At 40.5% G+C, this 26,191-nt stretch overlaps 1 protein-coding gene across 1 annotated transcript in view; it reads right to left on the bottom strand.

Moving 5' to 3' along the window:
- The window catches only part of NT5DC3 (5'-nucleotidase domain containing 3), a 64,810-nt gene that overhangs the window by 35,607 nt on the left and 3,012 nt on the right, over positions 1-26,191 (bottom strand). Inside the window, exon 2 of the mRNA XM_025402734.1 lies at positions 2,196-2,380. Coding sequence (XP_025258519.1) covers positions 2,196-2,380 — 185 coding nt within the window. The remainder of the gene's footprint in view (positions 1-2,195; positions 2,381-26,191) is intronic.

The raw sequence follows: 26,191 nt of genomic DNA on the forward strand, positions 1-26,191 counted from the left end.
ATCTAGTAGTTTAATTTTTTGAACCTGTTTCCTCAGCTGTAAACAGAGACAACATGTGTGAGCAGGGTGGTTGTGCAGATTAGAAATAATAGTATTTGTATTAATAAATAGCTAACATTTATTAAGTGTTTTCTATGTGCCATCTACTTTACATTTATTAATTCATTTACCACAGTGACTATGAGGAAAGCACTGTTACTATGCCCATTTTACAGGGGAGAAAACTGAGGTCCAGAGAAACTGAGTGAGTCAATCAAGATTATGTAGGAAATAAGTGATGAAGCCCAGAATTTGAACCCCAGCAGTGAGGCCTTAGAACCTGTGCTTTCAGCACCTACTGGACAATCAATGAACACTGCCACTGGGATCATGGCTTGCTTTTTATAAATGACATCAAAGTCAGAGAAAACACTGCAGCTGACATGGGACTGAAATGCCAACACCAATGCAACACCCCTTTGGATCCACCTTTTAGGGGGTGGTGAACAGATGGCATGGGATGGCAGGCAGGAACCAAAGTCAGAACCACCTTGTTCTTAGTTGGCTTTCATCTTATGATCCAGGCAAAGGACTGCAGTTTAGATGGAAGAGACTAGTCCCTTGAACAAACGAGATCTGCCGCTGGATGCCAAGTGGCTAGGTGGTTTCACATCTAGTAAAGTGGCCATAACTAAAGAAAGCCAGCTGCTGGCTTAGTGGCAGAAAGGAAGCTTCTCTGTGGCAAATGCCATGACTACATTTTGGATATGGACAAAATGAGCTGCTTAAATCCACTGATAACCAAAAGCTGAGGGGGATCAGAAAATATGGTGAATCAAATGGTTAGGATCCAAAACTAAGGAGAATTTTGGCTGCATTAATAAAAATATGGCATCCAGAATAAGGGAGGTGATGGTTTCCTTCTATTCCACTCTAGCCGGACCCCACCTGGGGTAACATCTTCAAGTCCTCACATTTAAGAGAAACAAACCAGAGCACACACAAAGAAAGATGACTAGGATGACGAAAAGAAAAGAGGACAAATGAGAACGGTTAAAAGAGCTAAGAACAATCAACTTGGGAAAAGTCTTGGAGGGCATAATGGCTGGTCTATACAACACTAGCTCATTATATGTCTGGTACTCGAACAGTTAAATATAAAATAGTAGTTTATATAATTTGGGGTTAGAAGTTACTCATACCCACCCTCAGCCCTCCTTTGCTGCGAACTCCTTCAATATTTGACTGAAATATCACCTTCTTTGCTTCCCCAATTCCCTCAGGCAGAGAAAGTTGTTCTAACCATCACAGTCAGACACAATCGATGTCTAAGGAGACCTCCACTAGGAGGCTGCATAACTGATCTGCCCACGTGACCGACAACCGCACTGGGCTGTTGGTTTTTTATGGGTAATGCCTGTCTCCTACTCATCTTTATCTTCTCAGCTTGTATTGCAGGGCTTGGCACAAGGAGGCTTAAGAAACATGTGAAGCAATAAATCAAGGAAGAAAAGAGGTCAATGGTGAGAGCTGTATGAAGGCAGAATTGTTCAACCCATGGAAGAACTTCCCAAAAATCAGAACCACTTCCTAGGGCAACGTGCACCTGTCTGAGATGGAGATCTGAGCTGTACTTCCCAGGGGAGGTCTCAAAGGGTATGGCCCACAAGACTTCTGAGAACACTTCTTATCCTGCTTCCTGAAATGTGTACTCAAATCAGACTAGAGAAAAAAATGATAGGGTTGCATATTTTCTTTTTTCCTTCCTCATTAAAACTCTCAACAATACTACGTATCAGAAGAAAGACATTCAAATATGCTTTGCTCTTAGCAATTCAAATGGGTGTTGAAGGTAAAACATCTCCTAACATTTGAGGAATTCCTCCTAACCAGAATTCAACAGGCAGGCTGCCAATTCATCAAGCTCCAGGAGACACCGTGTCGTTCCGTGAAAGACGAGAGTGTAAATATCTACAGCCAAATCTCCATTAATGCACATCTTGGGAAGGCCTTTTGCCAAAAGACATCTAAAGACTTTTTTTAAAAAAACTATCATCTTCCAGGTAAGAGTTATGTGGAAGGCAACAAAATCTACTTATTCATTCAGCAACAATTTATTAAATGACTTCTCTGTGGCAGACATGGGGTCATGTCAGCTCAAGGCTGTTCTAAGGGGAAAAGGGGAGGGAGAAGCTGAAATGTCCCTCTGATCTTACCCGGTGTTCATTGATGAGAAGGTCCCGTGCAGCATTAAATATCAGCGTGTGGAGGTGCTTTGAATAAAACACCAAGGTGTAATCATAATCGAAGCCATAGATTTCAATGTCTGACAGGCTCATTTCATTGTTTGAGAAAATGGCATCTGGATTCAACAAGTTGCTCATAATGGAAGGAACCAATTCTGGAAATAAAGAAAAAAAATACATTATATTACATAATAAATAAGGGTTAGTATGATTTCTAAAGAAAAAAAAAGGAGTAAACTAGACTACAAAAGAGATTTGCTTCACCTTGAAAACATGCTGGTGAAGGAAGCCAGCCACAAAGGACCACATGTTGCATGATCCTATTCATATGAAACGTACAGAAATGACAAATCCATAGGCACAGAAAGGAGATTCATGGTTGCCTAGGACCGCTGACTGCTAATGGGCACAGAATTTCTTTTTGTGGTGATGAAAATGTTCTGAAATTGATGGTGGTGATGGTTTTGGGGGATTGAGATGAGGTCTCACTCGGTTAACCAGACTGGAGTGCAGTGGCACCATCACAGCTCACTGCAGCCTCAATCTCTAGGGCTCAAGCGATCCTCCCACCTCAGCTTCCTGAGTTGCTGGGACTACAGGCGCAGACCATCACACCCTACTAATTTTTGTACTTTTTGTAGAGACAGAGTCTCCCTGTGTTGCCAAGGCTGGTCTCAAACTCCTAGGCTCAGGAACAACCCATGCACCTCAGCCTCCCAAAGTACTGAGATTACAGGCATGCGCCTCTGTACCTGGCCAATGGTGATGGTTGAACACTCTTGTGAAAGTACTAAAAACCACTGAATGGGAGACTCTAAAAGGGTAAATTGTATGATATATAAATTATTTCTCAATAAAAGAACATTTGCTACCAAAAATGAACATTTGCTTCAACATCACAAAAAGGATTTGTTTAAAAAATACATGTTGCAGATTTTGGAAAGTAAAAGTATAGTTAACCAAATCTAAATATCATACGTCATCTCACCACCCAGAAAAAAACTACTGACATTTTATGTATTTGCTGCCAACATTTTTCTATGTATATATTTTGGATAGCTAACCTCACACTATATATACAGGTTTGCATTGAGCTCACTAAATTTAATATTCAATCATGAGCCTATACTTTTTGAAATAAACTATTACATGAGACTTTGACATACATATTGGTGTGCCATAGTTAACCTACTACAGGTTGAGCATCCCTTATCCAAAACGTTTGGGAACAGAACCATTTTGGATATCGGATTTTTTTGTATTTTGGAATGTTTGCATTATACCTACCGATCGTGGCTCCCTAATCCAAAAGTCTGAAATTCAAAATGCTCCAATGAGTGTTTCCTTGGAGCATCATGTCAGCATGCAAAAATTTGAGATTTGGAGCACTGTGGATTTTAGATTTTCAGATCAGGGATGTTCAGCCCATACTCTAAGTTACACATTTAAGTTTTTTCCTATTTAATAAAAATAACATTGCAATGAGCATCTTCATGTGTTAATCTTCGCCTTTCAGATGATTTCCTTCAGATGGGTTTGTAGACGTGTGACTACCTTCTACCATCAGGGTCCACTGGATGTTAGGTTTGGGTTTCTTTTTTGAGCAGTTCTAACTATTTGTAAGGATTGCTACTTCATGATTTCTATTTTTTTCTTGGAAGCCTTTCAAAAATTCATTTTACCTTACAATTTCCATGAGTCCACTGGACCCTTTTAAAAAATCAAAGATGCAATAGGGGATGTTGGTGATCTTATTTTTCCAATATGCTGAAATACTTTACTATTAGAATTATTTCATCATTATCTCTCAATTATTGCCACCTATGATTTTTTTTTTTTTTGAGATGGAGTCTCGCTCTATCGCCCAGGCTGGAGCGCAGTGGCCGGATCTCAGCTCACTGCAAGCTCCGCCTCCCGGGTTTACGCCATTCTCCTGCCTCAGCCTCCAAGTAGCTGGGACTACAAGCACCCGCCACCACGCCCAGCTAGTTTTTTGTATTTTTTTAGTAGAGACGGGGTTTCACCGTGCTAGCTAGGATGGTCTGGATCTCTTGACCTCGTGATCCGCCCATCTCGGCCTCCCAAAGTGCTGGGATTACAGACTTGAGCCTCTGTGCCCGGCCGCCACCTATGATTTTTTAAAAGACTAAAATAAGAAAGCAGGAGAATAAGAAATCACTTAAGATAGTGCAATAGTGAAATAAGTCATCACTATGACATCATCCTTCAGTTCTCATGGCATTGCGCAAAGAACTGCATCACCTTCAAGAAGGTATAAAAGAAGTCTGAAAACACCATCTTTGCAGTCTTTTTTTTTTTTTTGCTTTCATGGAACACTGTTGAGAAATCAGTTTTTCATTTTCCATCCGTAACAGCAAAAACAAAGCTGACAGGAGAAGACATCTCGCAGTTATCAGATGTGCCAGGAGGTGAATGCAGAGAGAGACAGCAGTTCTCTACGGCCTAGTGATGACGGTGAAACCAACCATAAGGGTGACGTCTCAGATGATGAGGCCTCCATGACCATATCCTAGATGAAATTCAGGATCAAAGACTGAGCAATATATTTCAAAAGATTAAAAAAAAAAAAAATGTGATATTCTCATCTGGTTAACCATTTAACAGGATGAACACAATCATCCAATATTTTATGACAAAAACACGGACTATCCTATTTTGCCAAAATTATATATGACAGTGTTTTTTTCACCTTTTATGATGTTTATGCACCAAAATTTTCTTGAAATAGCTCACAGGCAGACAAATGCTGAAGGCAGGTGATTTTTTGCAGATAGGTACATGTACATAAAACCTGAACTGTCCATATTTTACTACTTCTCACATTACTAAGGACAACCACCTGACTCTATTATAACAGCTAATATTTATTAAGCACTTACCATTTACTACATGGTATCAAGAAGACTTTACATTCTCTCATTTAATCCTTCCCACAACCTTAGGAAGCAAATACTACTTTATCCCCATTTCACAAACAAAGACACTAGAGACGCATGGAAATTACTTTATTTGCTAAGGATACACCAGAACCACATGGCAGGGTTGGGATTTGAACCTGGGAAGTTTGGCTCCAGAATCTATGTTCTTAACTCCCTTTCAGGTGCATTTTTTCCTAAAATAAAATAAAGTCAATCCATCATTTCTGGGCTTTCCCTTTCCTTTCTGCTCACTTCTTTCTGACTATGAATGGCACGTAGTATCCACATTCACTCTCAAGAGCCACCTGAAACGTTCAAGAAGCATTCCGCTTGCATAGTAACAGCTCTAATCAGGGCACTGAGGCCCCAGTCAGGGACCAACCCAGCCACAGTGAGGTATTCTGAGCATTTCACAAGGCTCCTTAACAGCTTTGAGATCTGAATCCCTTTCAAAACCTAACAGAAGCCATGGAATCCTCTCCATGCACGTGCAGATTTTGCAGAAAATTTCATGGGGTTCATCCCCTAACCCTATTCATGGCTCCCAATTAAGTTCCCACATTGCACCTAGTTTATTAAAACCAAGCCTTTATATCTCTACACAGAATTTCCAGGTCACTGTGAAGGCACATATAGAAATCAATAAATTAATTTCACTCACACTGACAATCTAGATGTGACTGAGCCTATTGAAAACCCGAACAGTCAATTCACTAACAATTCCATTTCTTCATTCGTTTTTCTTTCATCAAAATCAATGAGACAACAACCATGGCTTTTTTTTTTTTTTTTTTAAGATGAAGTCTCACTCTGTCACCCAGGCTGGAGTACAGTGGTACAATGTCGGTTCACTGCAACCTCCACCTCCCAAGTTCAAGGAATTCTCCTGCCTCTGCCTCCCAAGTAGCTGAGATTACAGGTATACATCACCATGCCCGGCTAATTTTTGTATTTTTAGTAGAGACAGGGTTTTCACCATGTTGGCCAGGCTAGTCTCAAACTCCTGACCTCAGGTGATCTGCCTGCCTCCACCTCCCAAAGTGTTGGAGTTACGGGCGTGAGCCACCGCACCCGGCCACAAGAACCATGGCTTTCATTTTTCTTTTGCCAATAAGACATATCTGTTATAGACATTTAAGAAACTTAGAGGCAGGAAGTTCACAAGAACTGGTCCTAGGGAAGAGGAGAAGCTGGCAGACCCAAGCTCTTTGATATCTAATACCGAAGATCTTCTGGCCTTACATAAATCAATGGGCCATTGCTGATGATATTTTCTGAATATGACCGCATGGCATCGTCCATATGATGCAAGTGAAGTGGGATCGCTTACAGAGTGACCAAAAGCTCCACTTTCACAAATGACCTTTCCGAGGGAGGTTCGAACAGCCTGCTTAATTAGAAGTTTATATTTAGAAATGGTGCTGGCAAGAGAGTCTCCCTCCCTTCCTGCTACCTGAGAAGACTACGCGAAGCCCTCAAGGAAAGACTACTATGATAGAAAATCATCCAAAAGCTGCATGGGAATTCCCCTGCGGGAGTGAAAGCCTGAGACACGTACATCACATGACACCATCACCTGAAAGCCTGGATGTTTAAGGTGTCATCCTCGAACACGAGGAGCAGCATCTCAAAGGGATCTTGGCACCCTGTGCAAACTTTAGGAAGAAAAGTTAAGAACAAACATGAATAATTACAAAGCAAAAGAAAAGAATGCCAACCACTCACAAAAGAGAAATAGTCTGGCTAAACTTTAGACTCTGAAGTATAAACCGAATACCTCTTGACTAGTCACTTACGTACTTTCTCAAAGGAGAAACCAGAGTGGGCACCAATTTAGAAAGTGAATTCCTTTGTACATAATGGATGATGACAGCAAGGCTATACAATCAGTACAAACAAATGGAGAGACAGTTCTGTTGCTGTGGCCAGAGCTTGAGCAAAACTCAGTTCCAATGCAAGCCACTCTGAGCTGGGAGCTGTGCACCCTCCAGCACACAGTGTGGCAAGCTGGGAGGCCCCTGGCACTTCCAGTTTTCAGCAGCTTCCAGCTTTTCGTCTGCTTATCCCACAGAACACTGGGAAATGTGGTGAACAACCTATAGGAAAAACTGGTAAGCTTTCTGTTTTGGTTCTGGCTTTTTGTGTTTTTTATTGTGGCAAAATATACATTACATAAAGTTTACCATGTTAGCCATTTCTAAGAGTGCAATTCAGTGGCATTAAGTACATTCACCTTGTGCAACCATCGCCACCATCCAGCTCTGGAATTCTTTTCTTCTTGCAAAACTGAAACTCTGTACCCATTAAACAATTCCCCATTCACCCCAGCTTTCCCAGCAACTACTGCTCCACTTCCTGTCTCTATGAATCTGACTATTCTAGGAACCTCATAGAAGTGGAGTCACACAGTCTTTGTCTTTTTGCATAATGACCTCAAGGTTCATCCACGGTGTAGCATATGTCAGTCTCTCCTTTTGAAGGCTGCACAGTCCATTGTAGATATAAACCGCCTTTTGTTTATCCATTTATCAATCCCCAGGCCGTCGGGTTGCTTCCACCTTCCAGCTGTTATGAATAATGCTGCTATGAACACACAAATATCTGTCCAAATCCTCGTTTTCAGTCTTTTTGGGTGAACACCTAGAAGTGGAATTCCTGACTCATATGGTAATCCTGTTTTTCATTGTTTTAGGAACTGCCCTACTGTTTTCCACAGTGGCTGCTCCATTTTGTTTTGCTTTTTTAAGGCCACCACAGAAAATTCTTGTCTAAATTTTATCATTACTATTGAGAGAGAGAGAATATGAAAGAAGGCAGAACCTCATTCTGGTACAGAAGTCAGATACTTTCCACTTATTCAAGGAAACATTTTTAAGCTGTGTAAAGATGTGAGCTTGGAAGGTACAATTTTGCCAAGTACTTTGTCTTCTTTAATGCTCATAAATGCTAAATGTCTCTCCCTTAGTACAGGCCTAGAGCTTGGCAAAGCTGTCAAGTAGTGTGTGGAGACAACACCGAGCAGAAATTCATGGCCTGATTGATGTCAATGATTATTCTTAATGTTTTAAAAAATATGATGCACCTTAGGCACACAGCACTGGAGAGCTCTAAAAGTTTACCAAATGCATTACTTGCTCTCATCATTATCCCAGGAACCAGTCAGATAAAGACAGGAGGGTGCAAAGGATGGACCTGAAAAACCGAGGTCCCAAAGGCTGCCTATGGTAAGCGATGGCTGTGGGCACTGGGTGTCTGGGCCCCTTCAGTGCAGCTGTGCCATCTCATACTTACTCCCATCCAGTTGGCTCCACTTTCCAGGTACGTGGGGAGGATCACAATCCTCCCTCCATGCCTCACCCCTGACTCTGGCCAGCTGTGGTCACAACAGATCACAGGCATAAGAGACATGTGTCACTTCTAGAGCAGTGCACACTCCCTTCCCCTACCATGCCTATCATGGAGATGTGATACAAACACTACAAGATTAGGAGGAGGATGGAAGGCTAAGCCAACACATGGAGTTGACTACCCTGCCCTGCAGAGTTGTGGGGGTCCCCCAGTAGACTCTGCATGAGTGAGAAATAGGCTTTGTTACAGCTGTCTGTAATAAACCACTGGGATTTTGGTGTTGTTTGTTGCTGCAGCATAACCTAGCCTATCCTGACTGATAAACCTTCAACACCATGATTTTGTTGGGAAATCTCTCTTCCCCAACATTCAGACTGTATGGTCTCATGGGGTTCCATTCCTGACTCCAGAAGGAGGGCATGTAACCCAGGCCTGGCCTAACAGGGTACCTGAATTCCCTTACCAATGCTGACTAGTTTGAGGCAGACATAGGATCCCCTCTAGCCAATCATCATACTTTCTCTACAGCCAAAGTGAACCAATAAGTCCAATCGAGTCAATTGCTGGATTTGTAAGGGAATTTGAGGGAGGAGGCATTCTTTTCTTCCAAAGGTAGATTTAAGAGAACGTAAATTTGGAGATGTAAAGGGCCACTGCTAGGAACCTAGAAAAGATGCCAACGGGAAAGAGTTAAGTTTTCTATTGCTTACATCCGAACGAATTCTACTAAAGGTTTGTTTTAAGAAAATTCAGCCATTCAAACTTCTGACAATAAATTTTAACTTTTTAATCTGGTATCAAAGGCATTCCCAATGTATACTTTAATCCATTTCTCCAATATTAAATTCTCCTTCCCATGCCCTACTTTCAACAAGATGGGTCATCCACTGCTCTGTGTTCTCCAACATATGCTGTGGTTGAATACTGACCAGAGTTACATCTGCCTGGAATATTCTGTCTTTGTCTAATGTGTATGCATAAACACCAAACAGCTATGTGAAAAGAATGTCAAGTAAGACTTTCCTTCAAATTATGCTGTAAAACAAACACCATGTGAGTAAGAGTTTAAAAATTTCAAACATTAAAAAGGTAGAAAAGGAAACACCATGTGAGCCAGAGTTTAAAATTTTTTAACATTAAAAACAAGAATATATAGATCACCATTTATTTCATCTCTGAATAAAACATAACTTTCCAAATGTTAAAAAAAAAAAAAAAGCAACAGAATAAATCACAAAGAAAACTACTGACAGATTTGCAACATAAGATTTTTTAACACCTGTGCATCTAACAATATCAAAACAACAATTTGGGAAAAGAGTTGAGTATATTAGACCAAAAAATTGAAAAGACAAACAGCAATGGTCTAGTATTCTTAATATTTTAAAAATCCATACAAAAGGAAATAGTTGGTAAACTAAACGTTCAACCACTCGAATTACCAAAAAAAAGCAAATTAAAACAAGTAAACACAGTTAACAGTAGGTGTCTCAACAGGTGGAATTACAAATGTCTCTACTGTCTTTATTTCATTTACATGGTTTTCTATAGTAAGCATGCGTTATTTGGCTAAGAAATAAAGTAAGAAGTCATTTTCCTCTTGTCAGGTTGCAGCAGTGTTCCTGCTAGTGGTAGTGCTATCTGTGTGTGCTGTTTTGGGGGTGCTCTATTCTTGATTTGTCTGTAATAACGGAACCTTGTGCCAGGACCTGGTCAGCTTGACTCCTAGCTGTTTAAGAGTATAAATCAGAACAAGCTTTCTAGAAAACAGCTTGGCAATACATATCAAGAGTCTGTTAAAAATATTCATACCCTTTGACCCAGTAATCCTTTCTAGGAATCTATGCTAAGGAAATAGAGATATAGGTAAAGATCTATATGCAAAGATTTTGTTACATTGATATTAATAAAGCAAAAACTGGGGGAAAACATGCTCCATCAGGAGGCCCAAATGTACATCTCAGATATTTGTACTCAGAAACCCAAGTGTGTTAACAAGAATATAATCAGAAAAGGCCGGGCGCGGTGGCTCAAGCCTGTAATCCCAGCACTTTGGGAGGCCGAGACGGGCGGATCACGAGGTCAGGAGATCGAGACTATCCTGGCTAACACAGTGAAACCCCGTCTCTACTAAAAAAAAAAATACAAAAAAAAAAAACTTAGCCGGGCGAGGTGGCAGGCGCCTGTAGTCCCAGCTACTCGGGAGGCTGAGGCAGGAGAATGGCGTGAACCCGGGAGGCGGAGCTTGCAGTGAGCTGAGATCCGGCCACTGCACTCCAGCCTGGGTGACAGAGCGAGACTCCGTCTCAAAAAAAAAAAAAAAAAAAAAAAAAGAATATAATCAGAAAAGGTGAGACACACTTGAAAATCCTTAAAAGTTCAATTGTATTGATAAAGCAAATCACAATCCCAGAGACACTAAGATGGCATTTTTCTTTAGTTAGTTATGATTTTTCTTTTCGGTATATGTCCTAGATTTCAAGCTGTTTTTCTAGAAAAAAAAGAATATACAGATCAAAAGTCCCTGAAGAAGAAATGGAAGAGGAGAAAATTTTCCTGGAGAATTTTAGAAGCTACAAAAAAAAAAACACACAAAAACAGAAAAAGTCTCCATTCTCCGCCACCCTCCATGTACCAAGAAGCTTTCTGTAACTCTCCCCAGTGCTCAACCAAAAAGTTAATCCAGTGAATAATAATTATGTGCATTTCTTATATACCAGGCATTATATGAAGCAATGTACATGACCTCACTTAATGCAAGACACAATTACACCCATTTCACAGAGGAAAATGAAGATGAAATTAACAGCTCAAGGTCACATTTTAAATATCTATTTCTATGTTCCTAAATCAAGAAAAAGCATTTTTTTTTGTTTTTTGGGTGTTTATTTGTTTTTCCCTAATTGGACCAAATCTCAACTTCTGTTTATATTTCATAATATTCACATACTTCAAAAATACTCACAGATATTCCAAATACTTTAAGATCTCATATTTATTTAACATGGCTTCAAATTCTCCTTTAAAAGTTCACATGTAGACTGAAAACATCAAGGTTTCAAAATTTCTTTTAAAAGTATACCTATGAATTGGAAATGTGAAAATACGCATAGGCAATTTTTTGCGTCTACATTGAGGCAGTATTTACCTTTTCCATTATCTCATTACAGGTGAACTCAGGTCCTGTTTTAAACTTTTAAACTTCACATCTGTAACTATAAAAACTACAAGAAAAAGACACCCTAATTCAGGTGATTTATCTCTTAGCAACTTTCACCAAGTTCCAGCTTCCTTCTGTCCAGCCAGGCTAGGCACAGTTCTGCTATTAATGGTTGAAAAATGTGAATCTCTTCTGATATGCTAGGGAACAAGTTGATCATAATGCAATTTCACAATTTTTTATGTTTTGGTATGTTACACTTAGTGCCAACAAATGTTATTTGATATAGTTGTGTCCACTTAATATCCTTTCTGCTAATAATTCATTACAATAAAGGAAACAGTTGAACAGAAACGTGACTTTGAAGGCCAAGGTTGAGATGACAATTCTTAGGAGTGTGTAACTGCTAGACCTTAAAGAGATGTAAATTTTTAGCCAGAAACTGTTTTCTCCAGTATCTCCAATAACCACTCGGTTTTAAGTCATTTTTACCTCTGCAATAGTCCAATGGCACATGTCGAGATGAAACAAAATGCCCAAGGTATCCTTTCCACAGTGAAAGTGAACACTGATAGGATTACCTGCCCAGTATGCTCCAATCCTTATATAAGAAGTGACTCTTCCCCAGTTTCTTCTAGGACCTGCCCCTCCAGTCACAGCTGCTGGTCCAGGGCACAACACCTGACAGAACATGCTGGGCCACTCCTGAGGTGGGTACCGGTCTCAAGCCAGGCTAAACTAGAGTCCTTCTCTTCTGTATTTTCACTTTATATTTTTATTGAGATGCAATATAATAAACTGCACATAAAGTATACAGTTTGATGGGGTTTGACATATACTGCAGAGACATCTGTGATGCCATCATCACAATCAAGGCAATGAGCATCTAACACCCCGTAACCTTTCCTCACATTCCCTTAAATTCTAGCCCACCCTCCCTCCACCCCTAACCATCCCCAAGCCACTACTCATTTTCTTTTGGTCAGATTCCTTCACATTTGCTAGAATTTTACATCAATGAGATCATACAACATGTAGTATCCTTGTAAACTGGTTTTCCCATTTACTAGACCCATAGGAAATCCATTTCAATAAGCATTTACCATACCTACAATGTGCCAGACACTGCACAGGGGATTATAAATACAGAACAATATCACAGGCAATGGGGAAGACCACCAAACATCACACTGATGCAAGACAGAGGAACCTGGCATGGGGCTGGGCATACCCCCTGGGAAGAGGCAATTCAAGAGTCACTTTTATTGTGTCTGATAATCTAAGAAGAAACACTCATTTTTCCATTCGTTTACATATTTTGCATTGTCTCCAAGGAGAAGTAATCCATGACAAATAGAATTACTCATCCAACTAATTAATAATGCACATGACATTTACACTACTCCCACCAAAAGTTAAAATTATACCCCTTATTACCCTGTAAGTAATATCTGTAATTCTGACTACTCCACAGAAATCCATCACACTTCCCGAAGTTACAAAAATAAAACTACACACAACTACATTTGAAATAAAATTAAATACAGTAATGGTTTAATGACAACCTAATCTTTAAAAATAAAATCTTTAAAAAATCAACAGAACTGATCAAAAAGAAAAGTACATTCAGCTTCAAGGGAAAAAGTCCTTAGAAAAAGAAAACTGTGCACAGGACAGTGGCTCACACTTACAATCCCAACACTTTGGGAGGCCAAGGCAGAAGGATGGCTTGAAGCCAGGAGTTCAAGACCAGCCTGTGGAGCAAATCAAAACTCTGTCTCTACAAAAAAATTTTAAATTAGCCAGGCACAGGTAGCTAATCGGGAGGCTGAGATGGAAGGATCCCTTGAGCCCAGGCATTCAAGGCTGCAGTGAGCTTGACTGTGCCACTGCACTGTAACCTGGGTAACAGAGCAAGACCCTGTCGAAAAGAAGAGAGCCAAGTCAAACGATCAAAAAATAGGCAATCTCAAAAATGTTTCATTAGAGTATGCAGGAAGTAGAAAAAAATATAAGTGCCTATATAAATGCCATCCACATGCTGTGCACCAGGCACTTCTCATTCATCACCTCAATTAATGTCCCAAGAACTCAATGAAGTGGATACCACAATCCCTCATATGCAGATGGGGTAAAAAATAAGGCTAAGAAGTAAAGTACTTGGCCCAAAGTCACACAGCCATTAAACATTACAATGCAGGTCAAATGTTTGGCACAGTGCTTGGCTGAAAGTAGGTGCTTCATAACTGTCAGTCCCTTCTTTTTTCTATTCATTCATTCAACAGATAATTTTTCCTAGATCAGTAGTTACCATCATAATCTGGGAAATCTCCCCGACCTCCTCTCCAGGGAATCTTTGAGGTCAAAACTATTCTCATAATATAGTTAAGATGTGGCAGACAGAATAATGGCTCTCCAAAGATGTCCATGTCCTAATCCCTAGAACCTGTGAATATGTTACCTTACATGGCAAGGGAGAATTAAGGTTGCAGATGGATTAAGATTGGTATCAGCTGACTTTCAAATAAAGTTATTAGCCTGGGCCGGGCGCGGTGGCTCAAGCCTGTAATCCCAGCACTTTGGGAGGCCGAGACGGGCGGATCACAAGGTCAGGAGATCGAGACCATCCTGGCTAACCCGGTGAAACCCCGTCTCTACTAAAAAATACAAAAAACTAGCCGGGCGAGGTGGCGGGCGCCTGTAGTCCCAGCTACTCTGGAGGCTGAGGCAGGAGAATGGCGTGAACCCAGGAGGCGGAGCTTGCAGTGAGCTGAGATCCCGCCACTGCACTCCAGCCTGGGCGACAGAGCGAGACTCCGTCTCAAAAAAAAAAAAAAAAAAAGTTATTAGCCTGGATTATCCAGGTGGACCCAATGGAATCACAAGGGTCCTTAAGTGTGGAAAAGGAGGGCAGAAGATTCAGTGTGAGAGAGATGTGATTTGAGAAAGACTCAGAAAGCCATTGCTGGCTTTGAAAATGCAAGGAGCTACAAACAATGTGGGGAGCCTCTAGAAACTGAAAAGCTTAAGAAAATTGTCACCCCCAGAACCTCCAGAAAGAAATGCAGTACTGCAACAGCTTGATTCTACCCCAGTGAGATCTATTTCAGACTTTTAACTTCCAGAACTATGAAGACAATATATTGTACTGTTGTCAATCACTAATTTGTGGTAATTTGTTACAGAAGCAATGAAAATTAAATACAGAGACAATCTGCCTTTTTCACTCTCACCTCTTTTGCCAGAGGATACTGCAATAGACAGAATCAGATTTGAGAATCTATTAATCCAGACATCACAGAACTTTGCACAAATATAAAACCATGATATTCTTCTAAATTTCTTTTATTTTGGAAAACAGTCATTTTTCATAAAAAGCATGCCATTTATGTTAACAGGTAACAGACTGGTATTTTTAATGAATCAATAAATACATATGCCTGGGCACAGTGACTCACACCTGTAATCCCAGCACTTTGGGAGGCCAAGACAGGTGGATCACCTGAGGTCAGGAGTTCCAGACCAGCCTGGCCAACATGGTGAAACTGTCTCTACTAAAAATACAAAAAATTAGCTGGGTGTAGTGGCACACACCTGTAATCCCAGCTACTCGGGAAGCTGAGGCAGGAGAAGTGCTTGAACCCAGGAGATGGAGGTTGCAGTGAGCCGTGATTGCACCATTGCACTTCAGCCTGGGAGACAGAGTCTCAAAAAATAAATTAATTAAATGAATCAATAAATACATATCTTACAATTCTCTGGGTTTTAATTTCCAATACAATCACTGTCAATATAATAGCAGAATACATTCTTCAAAAGTCTACTTGAGACTAATGTATCAACAGAAACTAGGATCTTCAGTAATTTAAAGTGTATAAAAGAATACTGAGGGCAAAATGTTTGAAAGGTCTGCTACCTAGCTAAGGATTAATATTCACTAGTAGTGCTTCTCAAGTCGATTTTTCTGCTCAAATGAGAACAAAATATTACAATCTACGCAGAGAGTTGCATCTCTAAACACAAATTAAAATTATATTCAGGTTTATAAAACAGTATCTTATCAATTCACTTGGCATGAAACATTTCCTCAAAGCCCTAGTAAAATGAAAGAGTTACTCAAACCAAGGACTAATCCTTTAAAGTATAAAAATTTCCTATAAAACCCAGTTTGATCCATCAGCTAGACTCTCTTTCTCTCTGCACTCTCCTAGCTATAACATGTAGTATTTGACTTTTAAAAAATAATAGAATTCTATCATTGTCTTCTAAGTACTTATTTGCAAAGAAGATTTTTTTAAAGCTTTTGTTTTCCTTCTCTAAAATTACATCACGTCAATACAAGAAGGACAAAGTCAGGATTTGGCTGGCCATAAACTGAACATGAATTAACTCTTAAAGTTACAGAAGTACAGTGTTTGTTCACCAAGGAAGAGCCGGTTGCTTCCCTCCACCACAAACCAGTCAGACCACAGGTCGGGAACAAATGGTTCACTTTCAAAGGGATAGTGACAAACTAGAGTGAAATCAAAGTTGAGCTTCCAAAATGATCAAATCAAATGCAAGTTGCAGTGATGATGCATGATCACCATCTTCATATTTAAGCAACTATCATATGGAAGGAGAATCAGAAGTACTCTCTGTGACTCAGCAATCCAAAATAAAATGGGCAGCCTTGTGATCACACAAGCTCAAGCAGATGCCAGATGGCCACTAATAAAGTCTATGGAAAAAGGGATTTCTTCTTCCAGCAGAGGACTGAACTCTATGACCTCCAGAGGCCCCTCCACTTGCCAGAATCTTAGGTTTTCCTATTTTAGGCATTTGTTTCCTATCTGAAAATGTGAAAATTATGATGTGGCACATTTCTCCCTTAAAACTTTTTACTATTTTCTTGTATGGCCACAGGATCAACATCATACACCTAAACTATGGGGAAGACTTTTAAAGAATGTATCCTGCTATTTCTAACACATAAAGAAAAGTAAAGATAATACAAAGAACACCCACATTCCTACCATCCAAGTGGGATATAAAATCCCTTCCACCCTCATCTGCAGGATCCTCCTGCCTCTGACATAACCACTACCCAGATTTTGGTGTTTACCACTCTCTTGCTTTTTTTTATCTTTTTTTTTTTTTTTTTTTTTTTTTTTTTGGAGACGGAGTCTCACTCTGTTGTCCAGGCTGGAGTGTAGTGGCATGATCACAGCTCACTGCAACACCCCGCCACCCGGGTTCAAGTGATCTTCCTGCCTTGGCCTCCCGAGTAGCTGGGATTACAGGTATGCGCCACCATGCCCGGCTAATTTTTGTATTTTTAGTAGAGATGGGGTTTCACCATGCTGGCCAGGCTGGTCTTCAACTCCTGGCCTCAAGTGATCCACCCACCTCAGCCTTCCAAAGTGCTGGGATTACAAGCGTGAGCTACTACAACCGGCCTCTTCTGCATTCCTCTAGACTTTTACCACATACATGTGTGTCCCTACAAGTAATCGATAGTATTTTTATGTGTTTTAAAAACCTTTTATAATTGGTAGATATCTGCAACTTGCTTTTTTCTTTTTACTCAAAATTATTCTTGTGAGAGTCACCCATGTAGGTATATTTCTGTAGTTCTACTTCAGCAGATAACACGTTTTCTATAAAGGGCCAGTTAAATATTTGGGGATCTGCATAGTCTCTGTTGCAACTACTCACCTCTAACATCCAGGAGAACCAGAAACAAATGGGTGTGGCTATATTCCAATAAAACTTAATACACAAAAAGAGACACCAGGCTACAACTGGCCCATGAACTGTGGTTTGCAACCTTTCTTACAGTTAATAGTATGTATTTCCCTTTAACATCATTTCAATATTTGTCTGATATTAATAACTTGCTGGTTTTCTTTGGTTACCATTTACCCAAGATATCTTTTCCCATTCTATTAAACTCAACCTTTCTACATCTTTGTTTTGGAGTATATCTCTTATAAACAGCATCCAGCTGGACTGTTTCTTGTATCTGATCTGACAATCTTTTAATCTGAGGTTATCATGATAATTAATATATTTGGAATTACTTTCCCCATCACATTCTATACTATTTCTTGCTTTTTCTGTGTCTTTTACCTTCTCTCCTACCCACTTTTGGATTGATTTCAACATTGTCAATATTTGTTTAGATTTATTCACATGTCTACCAATTTCTTTTTTCTCCATTTTCACTTGCATCTAAGACCTTTGGAAAATTTTTTTTTCCTGACACATGTACATCCTTTAGAAGTTCCTTTAGTGAGTTCCTTGATGGTAAAGCTCTTAGCTTTTAATTAAAAAAAAAAAAAAGTGTCTTCACATTCTTTCTTAAATGATGATTGAACTAGATATACAATTCTAAACTGACATTTTTCTGTCAGACTTTGAAGTGATCTACTGTCTTGAAGGGTCTGCTACCACTGTTCAAAAGTCTATCAGTCTCCCAGTCCTTTGTGGTAATAATACCATCAATAATCGTGGTTGACATTTACAAGGCACATATTACGCAACAGGCACTATTTAAAAAACTTTACGTACATTAACTCATTTAAACCTACCAATCCTCAGAGACAGGTATTATTGTTAGCCCCTTTTTACATATAAGGAAACTGAGACACATAGACATCATTTGCCCAAGGTCACATGGCTTATAAATGATGAAGTTAGGATTTGATCCCAGATACGCTTGCTCCATGGTCTATATTCTTAACTACTATGCCTTTGGGTCTTTTTGGCTACTTTTATGGTCTTCTCTTTGTCTTTTGTATATATTACTTCTTATTCATCCTGCTTGGGATTTGCTTTGCATTCTAAGTTTCAGGATTCTGTCTTTCATTTGTTTTGGAAATTTTTCAGCAATTTTTTCTTTGAATATTTTCTCTCCCCCATTTCCCAATGTCTCCTGCTGGAACTCCAATTAGACATATGTTTGACATCTCACACTATCAGTCTGTCAACTGCTTTCATAATATCCATCTCTGATTATATTATACTCTGGATAATGTTCTCAGAGTTATCGCCCAGACCATTAATTCTTTTTTCTTCTTTTTCCAATCTGAAAGTTAAAACCATTCCACCAAAAGTTTTAATTTTAAAGATTAAAACTTTAATTTCTAAAATTTCTCTTTGGTTCTTTTTAAAACCTGCCAGATCATTTTAGTAGCTTCTTATTTTCTGCTCACATTTTCCATTTCATCTTATTTCTCCAAAAGTTTCAAACATTCTTAGGTAGCACCACATATATTCTTTACCTAATAATTCTAGTATCTTAAGTCCTCCTCATACTAATTGTGCTGTCTGCTGATTCTGCTGGTTCTCCCTTATGGTGGCTTATTTGTGTATTTTTAAATTTTGGATTGTAAGCTCAGATCTAATCTTGAGAATCCTGGGAGGCCTGGGCTTAAGGTCTATTTATCCAGAGAGTTTGCATTGACTTCTACCAGGAGTTCCAGATCACTATCACTCAGTTTCTCAGTTGGATTTGTGATATGGTTTGGCTCTGTGTCCACCCAAATCTCACCTTGAATTGTAATCCCCATAACCACCATGTGTCAAGGGCAGGAAGAGGTAACTGAATCATGGAGGCAGCTTCCCCCATGCTGTTCTTGTGATAATGAGCGAACCTCAAGAGATCTGATGGTTTTATAGGCATCTGGCATTTCCCCTGCTGGCACTCATTCTCTCTCCTGATGCCCTGTGCAGAAGTGCCTTCTGCCACAATTCTAAGTTTCCCAAGGCCTCCCCAGCCATGCTGAACTGTGAGTCAATTAAACCACTTTTCTTTATAAATTACCCAGTCTTGGGTATTTCTTCATAGCAATGTAAGAATGGACTCATACAGATTGTCAGACAATATAAGAAGAATAAATTCAAACCCAAATCCATGTGAGGACAACCCTATGATTACAAGGTCATGGGAGACTTCCAAAACCTGCCCTCGAACACACAGAAAACATACTTAGAGCAAAGACTAAAACAGACAAGTTTCTCTATTGTCTCCCTGCATGGAAGGAAGCACTCCATGGCCACCAGGTTTACAGGAGAGTCTCCGTCTGACAGACAGACAGAGAGAGAGAGAGAGCGCGCGCGTGTGCGCGTGCCCAATGCCTAGTCTTCCCTCCCAGCAGGCAACAAATGTTCCCAGAACGGTCACACTTTCAAGGCTGGTCATCATTCTGGTTTCAGCTTCCTATTTTTTTTTTTTTTTTTTTTTTTTGGAGACAGAATCCCGATCTGTTACTCAGGCTGGAGTACAGTGGTGTGATCTCAGCTCACTGCAACCTTCACCTCGTGGGTTCAAGCCAATTATCATGCCTCGGCATTCCAAGTGGCTGGGACTATAGGCTCATGCCATCTCACCCAGCCAATTTTTGTATTTTTAGTAGAGACAGGGTTTCACCATGTTGCCCAGGCTGGTCTCAAACTCCTGTCCCCAAGTGATATGCCCACCTCAGCTTCCCAAAGCTCTGGGATGACAGGCCTGAGCCATCACACCTGGCCTCGGCTTCCTCTTCATTGTTAGTCCTTGAGATTTCTCCAGTTTCTCAGAGTTCAGTTACAACTTCAAGAGAAGGTCCTTTGTATTTTTTTCAGCATGTGGGTATTCTATACAAAAAGGTTTTTAGACTACCTAGTCTGCCAGATTTCTGAAAGCCAAAGTACAAAAGAACTCTTGAAGGTTAGGGGATATCTGTTTCCACATGTCTTTAAGAGTTCAATAAAAGATTGGTTTCTAAACCCAGTCTGTAAAAATGTAGATTCCTGAGCCTTACCTCCATATTTTAGGAATCAGAATCTCCAGGGTTAGAGCCTCAGAATTTCCATTTTTAAACAAGCTTCCCAGGTGATTCCGATGTGCCAGTTTGAAGACTACTGAATTTTTTAATTTGACTTACCTTCAAAAGATGGCCAAAAAAAAAAAAAAAAGTATTTAATTTCCTTTTCACTTCCTCTCTACCCTACCCAGAATTTATACCCTAATGAAATGGGAAAACGAACTCTAGATTTCAACTGGTAGATCAGTCAGCCACCTCCATGACAGTTACAGAAAACCGTAACACTCAGCAGCAAAAGTCAGGCCAAAAAATATCATTATTCCAGGCAGGCTTCTTGACCCCAGCAGCAAATTTAAATCTAGAAAACAGTCTCCATGCTGAGCTCTGCCTCCATAAGGATCATTGAGCATAACAGCTCAATCCTTCAAACTTTCCTAAAGAGTAACAGAAGAACTAAATGAGCACTGGGTCATCAGAAGACACTAAGATGCCCCTGGAATCCCCTGAAATTATACACAAAATCGTTTGTGTGTGCTCAAGTATTATATGTAATAGTGCAAATGTGTCATTTTATAAAGACAAAACAGCTTTCTCCAGATTCTGGGAGTGTCCTATGACTCCATTACTCTATATCCCTGCTGCATAGAAAAAACACATTTCTGGTTGTATAAGGAAGCATCTTTCAGTATTATTAACATATGTTCTTATTAGGCATAGTATTATAACTTCCCAAGTATATTCCGTAGAGCCTCAAAATAGAGTTATCACCTCCAAAAGGGGCCTCCGCAAATTTACTTGGGAAGCACTAAACCTACTTCCCCCCGTCACTCATTTTGGAGATTCATTCATTTTAAAGGCTCTGACTCACTGGCTCCAAAGCTAGCTCTGAAAAGCCCAGCTACAAAGAAGCTTCTTTAACGTGTATTTTCTACATCTCTTTAACTACATCTCTCAAAAGACTGTGAAACAGTCTGAGAAATAATTAGTTTAATTTTAAAATTATCTCAAGAGTGTCTTTAACCCAATGCAGTTCCTTGAGGAATTTATGCTTACTATTACTATTTACTGTATTTAATATTATATATTATATAGAATGATTATTATCCTTATGTCTTATGCTTATTTTATACATGCTAAGTTACATCATCATGTAGACACAGTCCTCACTGAATACAGTAAATAATTTTTGACTGGTTAGTAAATGGTCTCCACCCAGAACTTTGAATAAATCTTTCAACACCCTATAAAAGCTTCTAACTAATCCTCATACTTCTTTCCACAACTTAATACAGTCTATAACCCCAGCCAAGTAGTGAAACGTTCTAAATAAACCAGGCTCCAAGATTAATTCTAATGAAAAAAAAAAATCCGTGAGACTAACAAAACATAAGGTTGGAGCGACCCATCTTGGAGGAGTACGAAGGCTTCCATTCTGTACCTAACAGGACAGGCCAAGTATCTGACGAGCACACCTGGAAGGCCAGAGCTTGAGTTCAAAGAAGATACATGCAACATAAAAGCACAACAGACAAGAGAACACACACAAGTATATCCAGCCCTTTCAATTATAATCACACAAAGATTTCTTAGAATCATTTTAGAATGAGGATTCTCAACCTTGGCACTACCAACATTTGAGGCCAGATAATTCTGTTATGGGATATTGCCTGTGCACTGTAGGATGTTTAGCAGCAACCCTGGCCTCTAGAGGCCAGCAGCACCCCTTTTCCCCCAAGTTGTGACAAAAAGGTCTCCAGGCATTGCCAAATATCCCTTGAGGGACAAAACTGCCCCCTCCAACTCCCATTGAGAACCACTGCTCTAGGGGGAAACCGCAGCAGCTGACGTTTTTGCTAGAGGTTTAAACCAGTATTTCTTTTCCTAAAAATATAAAGAAGCCTTTTTTTTTTTTGAGTTGAGTTTGATACAGGATGCATAAACATTCACATGTCCAAAAATCCCAAGTTAAAAAAGGAAAAAAGGAAAACATTCCAAGTGAGGGACTTTCTACAAAGTATGTAATCAGTACTCCTCAAAACTGTCAAGGTCATCAAAAACAGGGAAAAGTCTGAGAAACTGTTATAGCCTAAAGAAGCCGAACAGACATGACAACTAAATGTAGTGTGCTATCCTGGATGGCATCCTGGAAGAAAAAAAGGAGGGTAGGTAAATACTAAGGAAATCTGAGTAAACTACGAATAACGTATCAGTATTGGTTCATTAATTGGGACAAATATAGTAATGTGAGAGATTAATAAGAGAAATGGCTGTAGGGCGTATAGACACTATGTAATTTTTCTGTAAATCTAAAGCTGATCTAAAAAATAAAGTTTTTTAAAAAACCTTTTAATTAAAATGACAAGAAGGATGTAAGAGAAAGGGTAAAACAAAGCTTTAAAAAGCATTCTTCCCCTGTGCAGGCTTCACTCTGGGAGCCCTTCAAAGGGAAGACACCTGAACAGATTATTTGGATGAAGGAAAGAGATCAAGTGGCCAGACAGAAAGTGAGAAAATAAAATTATTTTGTCCTCTTGCAACTGGCGGTGGGGAGATCTATATGTTTTAAATGAATTCATTAGTATTTCTTCTGACTGCGCCTTCCTAAAAGACACAGCTCAAGGGTCAGCCTCAGAGACACATTTCCTGCATCCCTGAGCCCCTGGGCCTCGTTGCTTGCCTCCCCGGAGGTAAACTGTCATTCATCTGTTTACCAGAATCCCCATCCATGCAACACTGGTCCCCAGCTCTCCACAGGCAATAACTCAGCCACTGTTGAACCCTCCCTATCAGACTCATCCGACTGTGAACCAGCAGCCGTCAAACTCACTGCTGGGTGCTTAATAAATGCTTGTTGGATGAACTCAAGCTAGGTACATAAATTCACACAGACTTCAAAAAGAGGGGAGAAGGAATGGTGCAGTCCTGGACAAGACAAAGAAGAAAAAGCCTCATGAATGCCCCCACATTCTCAGGGGTAACAGGGACATGCATTTGTGCTGCGGGCATGAAGAGGAGATAGGGTCCGCCGAATCCTGTACCTCTAACACTTGAATACTTCTAACACTTAAAAAGACTTAGATGTTATTCAGTGCAGTGGCCTCATTTTACAGAGACAGAAACCAAAGCCAGGAGGGATTAGGTGACTTGCTCAAGGCCACAAAGCTAGTTATGGCACTGCCCTAATCACAAGGAGACCCAGACTCTAGAGCTAAATAACTCACCTCCACCTCTTACCAAATGTGCTAAGGCTGACAATTATTTCATAATTAATAATAGCTGCTATCTACTGAGATTCTGCTGGGTGCCAAGCACACACTAAAAATCTCCACATTAATTCCCTATTGCAATGGAGGAAACTAAGGTCAGAGAGGAAAGTAACATGGCTGTCATACTCCAAAGTCCTCCTTGGACTGTCACACACCAAAGTCCAAAATCTGGTCCCATGGTGTATTCGTCCGTTTTCACCTGCTGATAAAGACATACTCGAGACTGGGAAGAAAAAGAGGTTTAATTGGACTTACAGTTCCACATGGCTGGGGAGGCCTCAGAACCATGGCGGGAGGTGAAAGACACTTCTTACATAGCGGCAGCAACAGAAAAATGAAGCAGCAGCAAAAGTGGAAACCCCTGATAAACCTATCAGATCTCATGAGACTTATTTACTATCATGAGAATAGCATGGGAAAGACCAGCGCCCATGATTCGATTACCTCCCCCTGGGTTCCTCCCACAACTCGTGGGAAATCTGGGAGACGCCATTCAAGTTGAGATTTTGGTGGGGACACAATCAAACCATATCATTCCACTCTTGTCCCTCCAATCTCATGTCCTCACATTTCAAAACCAATCATGCCTTCTCAACAGTACCCCAAAGTCTTAACTCATTTCAGCACTAACCCAAAAGTCCACAGTCCAAAGTCTCATCTGAGACAAGATAAGTCCCTTCTGCCTATGAACCTGTAAAATCAAAAGCAAGCTGGTTACTTCCTAGATACAATGGGAGTACAGGTATTGGGTAAATACAGCCATTCCAAATGGGAGAAATTGGCCAAAACAAAGGGGTTACGGGCCCCATGCATGTCCAAAAGTCAGTCAGGCAGTCAAATTTTAAAGCTCCAAAATGATCTCCTTTGACTCCAGGTCTCTACAAGGACTACATTTAGTTGTAATGTCTGTTCGGATTCTTTAGGCTAAAACAGTTTCTCAGACTCTTCCCTGTTTTTGATGACCTACAGTTTTGAGAAGTACTGGTTATATACTTTGTCAAAGTCCCTCAACTGGAATGTTTTCCTTTTTAAACTTGGGATTTTTGGACGTCTGAATGTTTATGTACCCTGTATCAGCGTGACATCCAGGTCACGCTGATGCAAGAGGTGGGTTCCCATGGTCTTGGGCAGCTTTGCCCCTGTGGCTTTGCAGGGTACAGACTCCCTCCCAGCTGCTTTCACCGACTGGCATCGAGTGTCTATGGCTTCTCCAGGTGCACAGTGCAAGCTGTCGGTGGATCTACTATTCTGGGGTCTGGAAGAGAGTGGCCCTCTTCTCACAGCTCCACTAGGCAGTGCCAGTAGAGACTCTGTGTGGGGGCTCCCACCCCACATTTCCTTTCCGCAATGCCCTGGCAGAGGTTCTACATGAGGGCCCCATCCCTGCAGCAAACTTTTGCCTGGGCATCCAGGTGTTTCCATACATCTTCTGAAATCTAGACAGAGGTTCCCAAACTCAATTCTTGACTTCTGTACACCCGTAGGCTCAACACAATCTGGAAGCTGCCAAGGCTTGGGGCTTCCACCCTCTAAAGCCACAGCCCAAGCTCTACCTTGGCCTCTTTCAGTCAAACCTGGAACAGCTGGGACACAGGGTACACAGCATGGGGACCCTGGGCCCGGCCCACTAAACCACTTTTCCCTCCTGGGCCTCCAGGCATGTAATGGGAGAGACTGCCATGAAAGTCTCTGACGTGGCCTAGAGACATTTTCCCCACGTCTTGGGAATCAACATTAGGCTCTTTGCTACTTATGCAAATTTCTGCAGGTAGCTTGAAGTTCCCCTCAAAAAATGGGTTTTTCTTTTCTACTGCATTGTCAGGCTGCAAATTTTCAGAGCTTTGATGCTCTGTTTCCCCTTTAAAACTGAATGCCTTTAATAGCACCCAAGTCACTTCTTGAATGCTTTGCTGCTTAGAAATGTAAAGTTCCACAAATCTCCAGGGTGGGGCAAAATGCTGCCAATCTCTTTGCTAAAACATAACAAAAGTTACCTTTGCTCCAGTTCCCAACAAGTTTCTCATCTGCATCTGAGACCTCAGCCTGGACCTTATTGTTCATATCACTATCAGTATTTTTGCAAAGCCATTCAACAAGTCTCTAGGAGGCTCCAAACTTTTCCCCATTTTCTTGTCTTCTGAGTCCTCCAAACTGTTCCAACCTCTGCCTGTTACCCAGTTCCAAAGTCACTTCACCATTTTCAGGTGTCTTTTCAGCAACACCCCACTCTACTGCTACCAATTTACTGTATTAGTCCATTTTCAAGCTGCTAATAAAGACATACACCTGGGACTGGGAAGAAAAAGAGGTTTACTTGGACTTACAGTTCCACATGGCTGGGGAGGCCTCAGAATCATGGCAGGAGGTGAAAGACACTTCTTACGTGGCAGCAGCAAGAGAAAAATGAGGAAGAAGTAAAAGCAGAAACCCCTGATAAAACCATCAGATCTCATGAGACTTAGCA

The sequence above is a fragment of the Theropithecus gelada genome, chromosome 11, assembly GCF_003255815.1.
Source record: "Theropithecus gelada isolate Dixy chromosome 11, Tgel_1.0, whole genome shotgun sequence".
In the NCBI taxonomy this organism is placed as follows: Eukaryota; Metazoa; Chordata; class Mammalia; order Primates; family Cercopithecidae; genus Theropithecus; species Theropithecus gelada.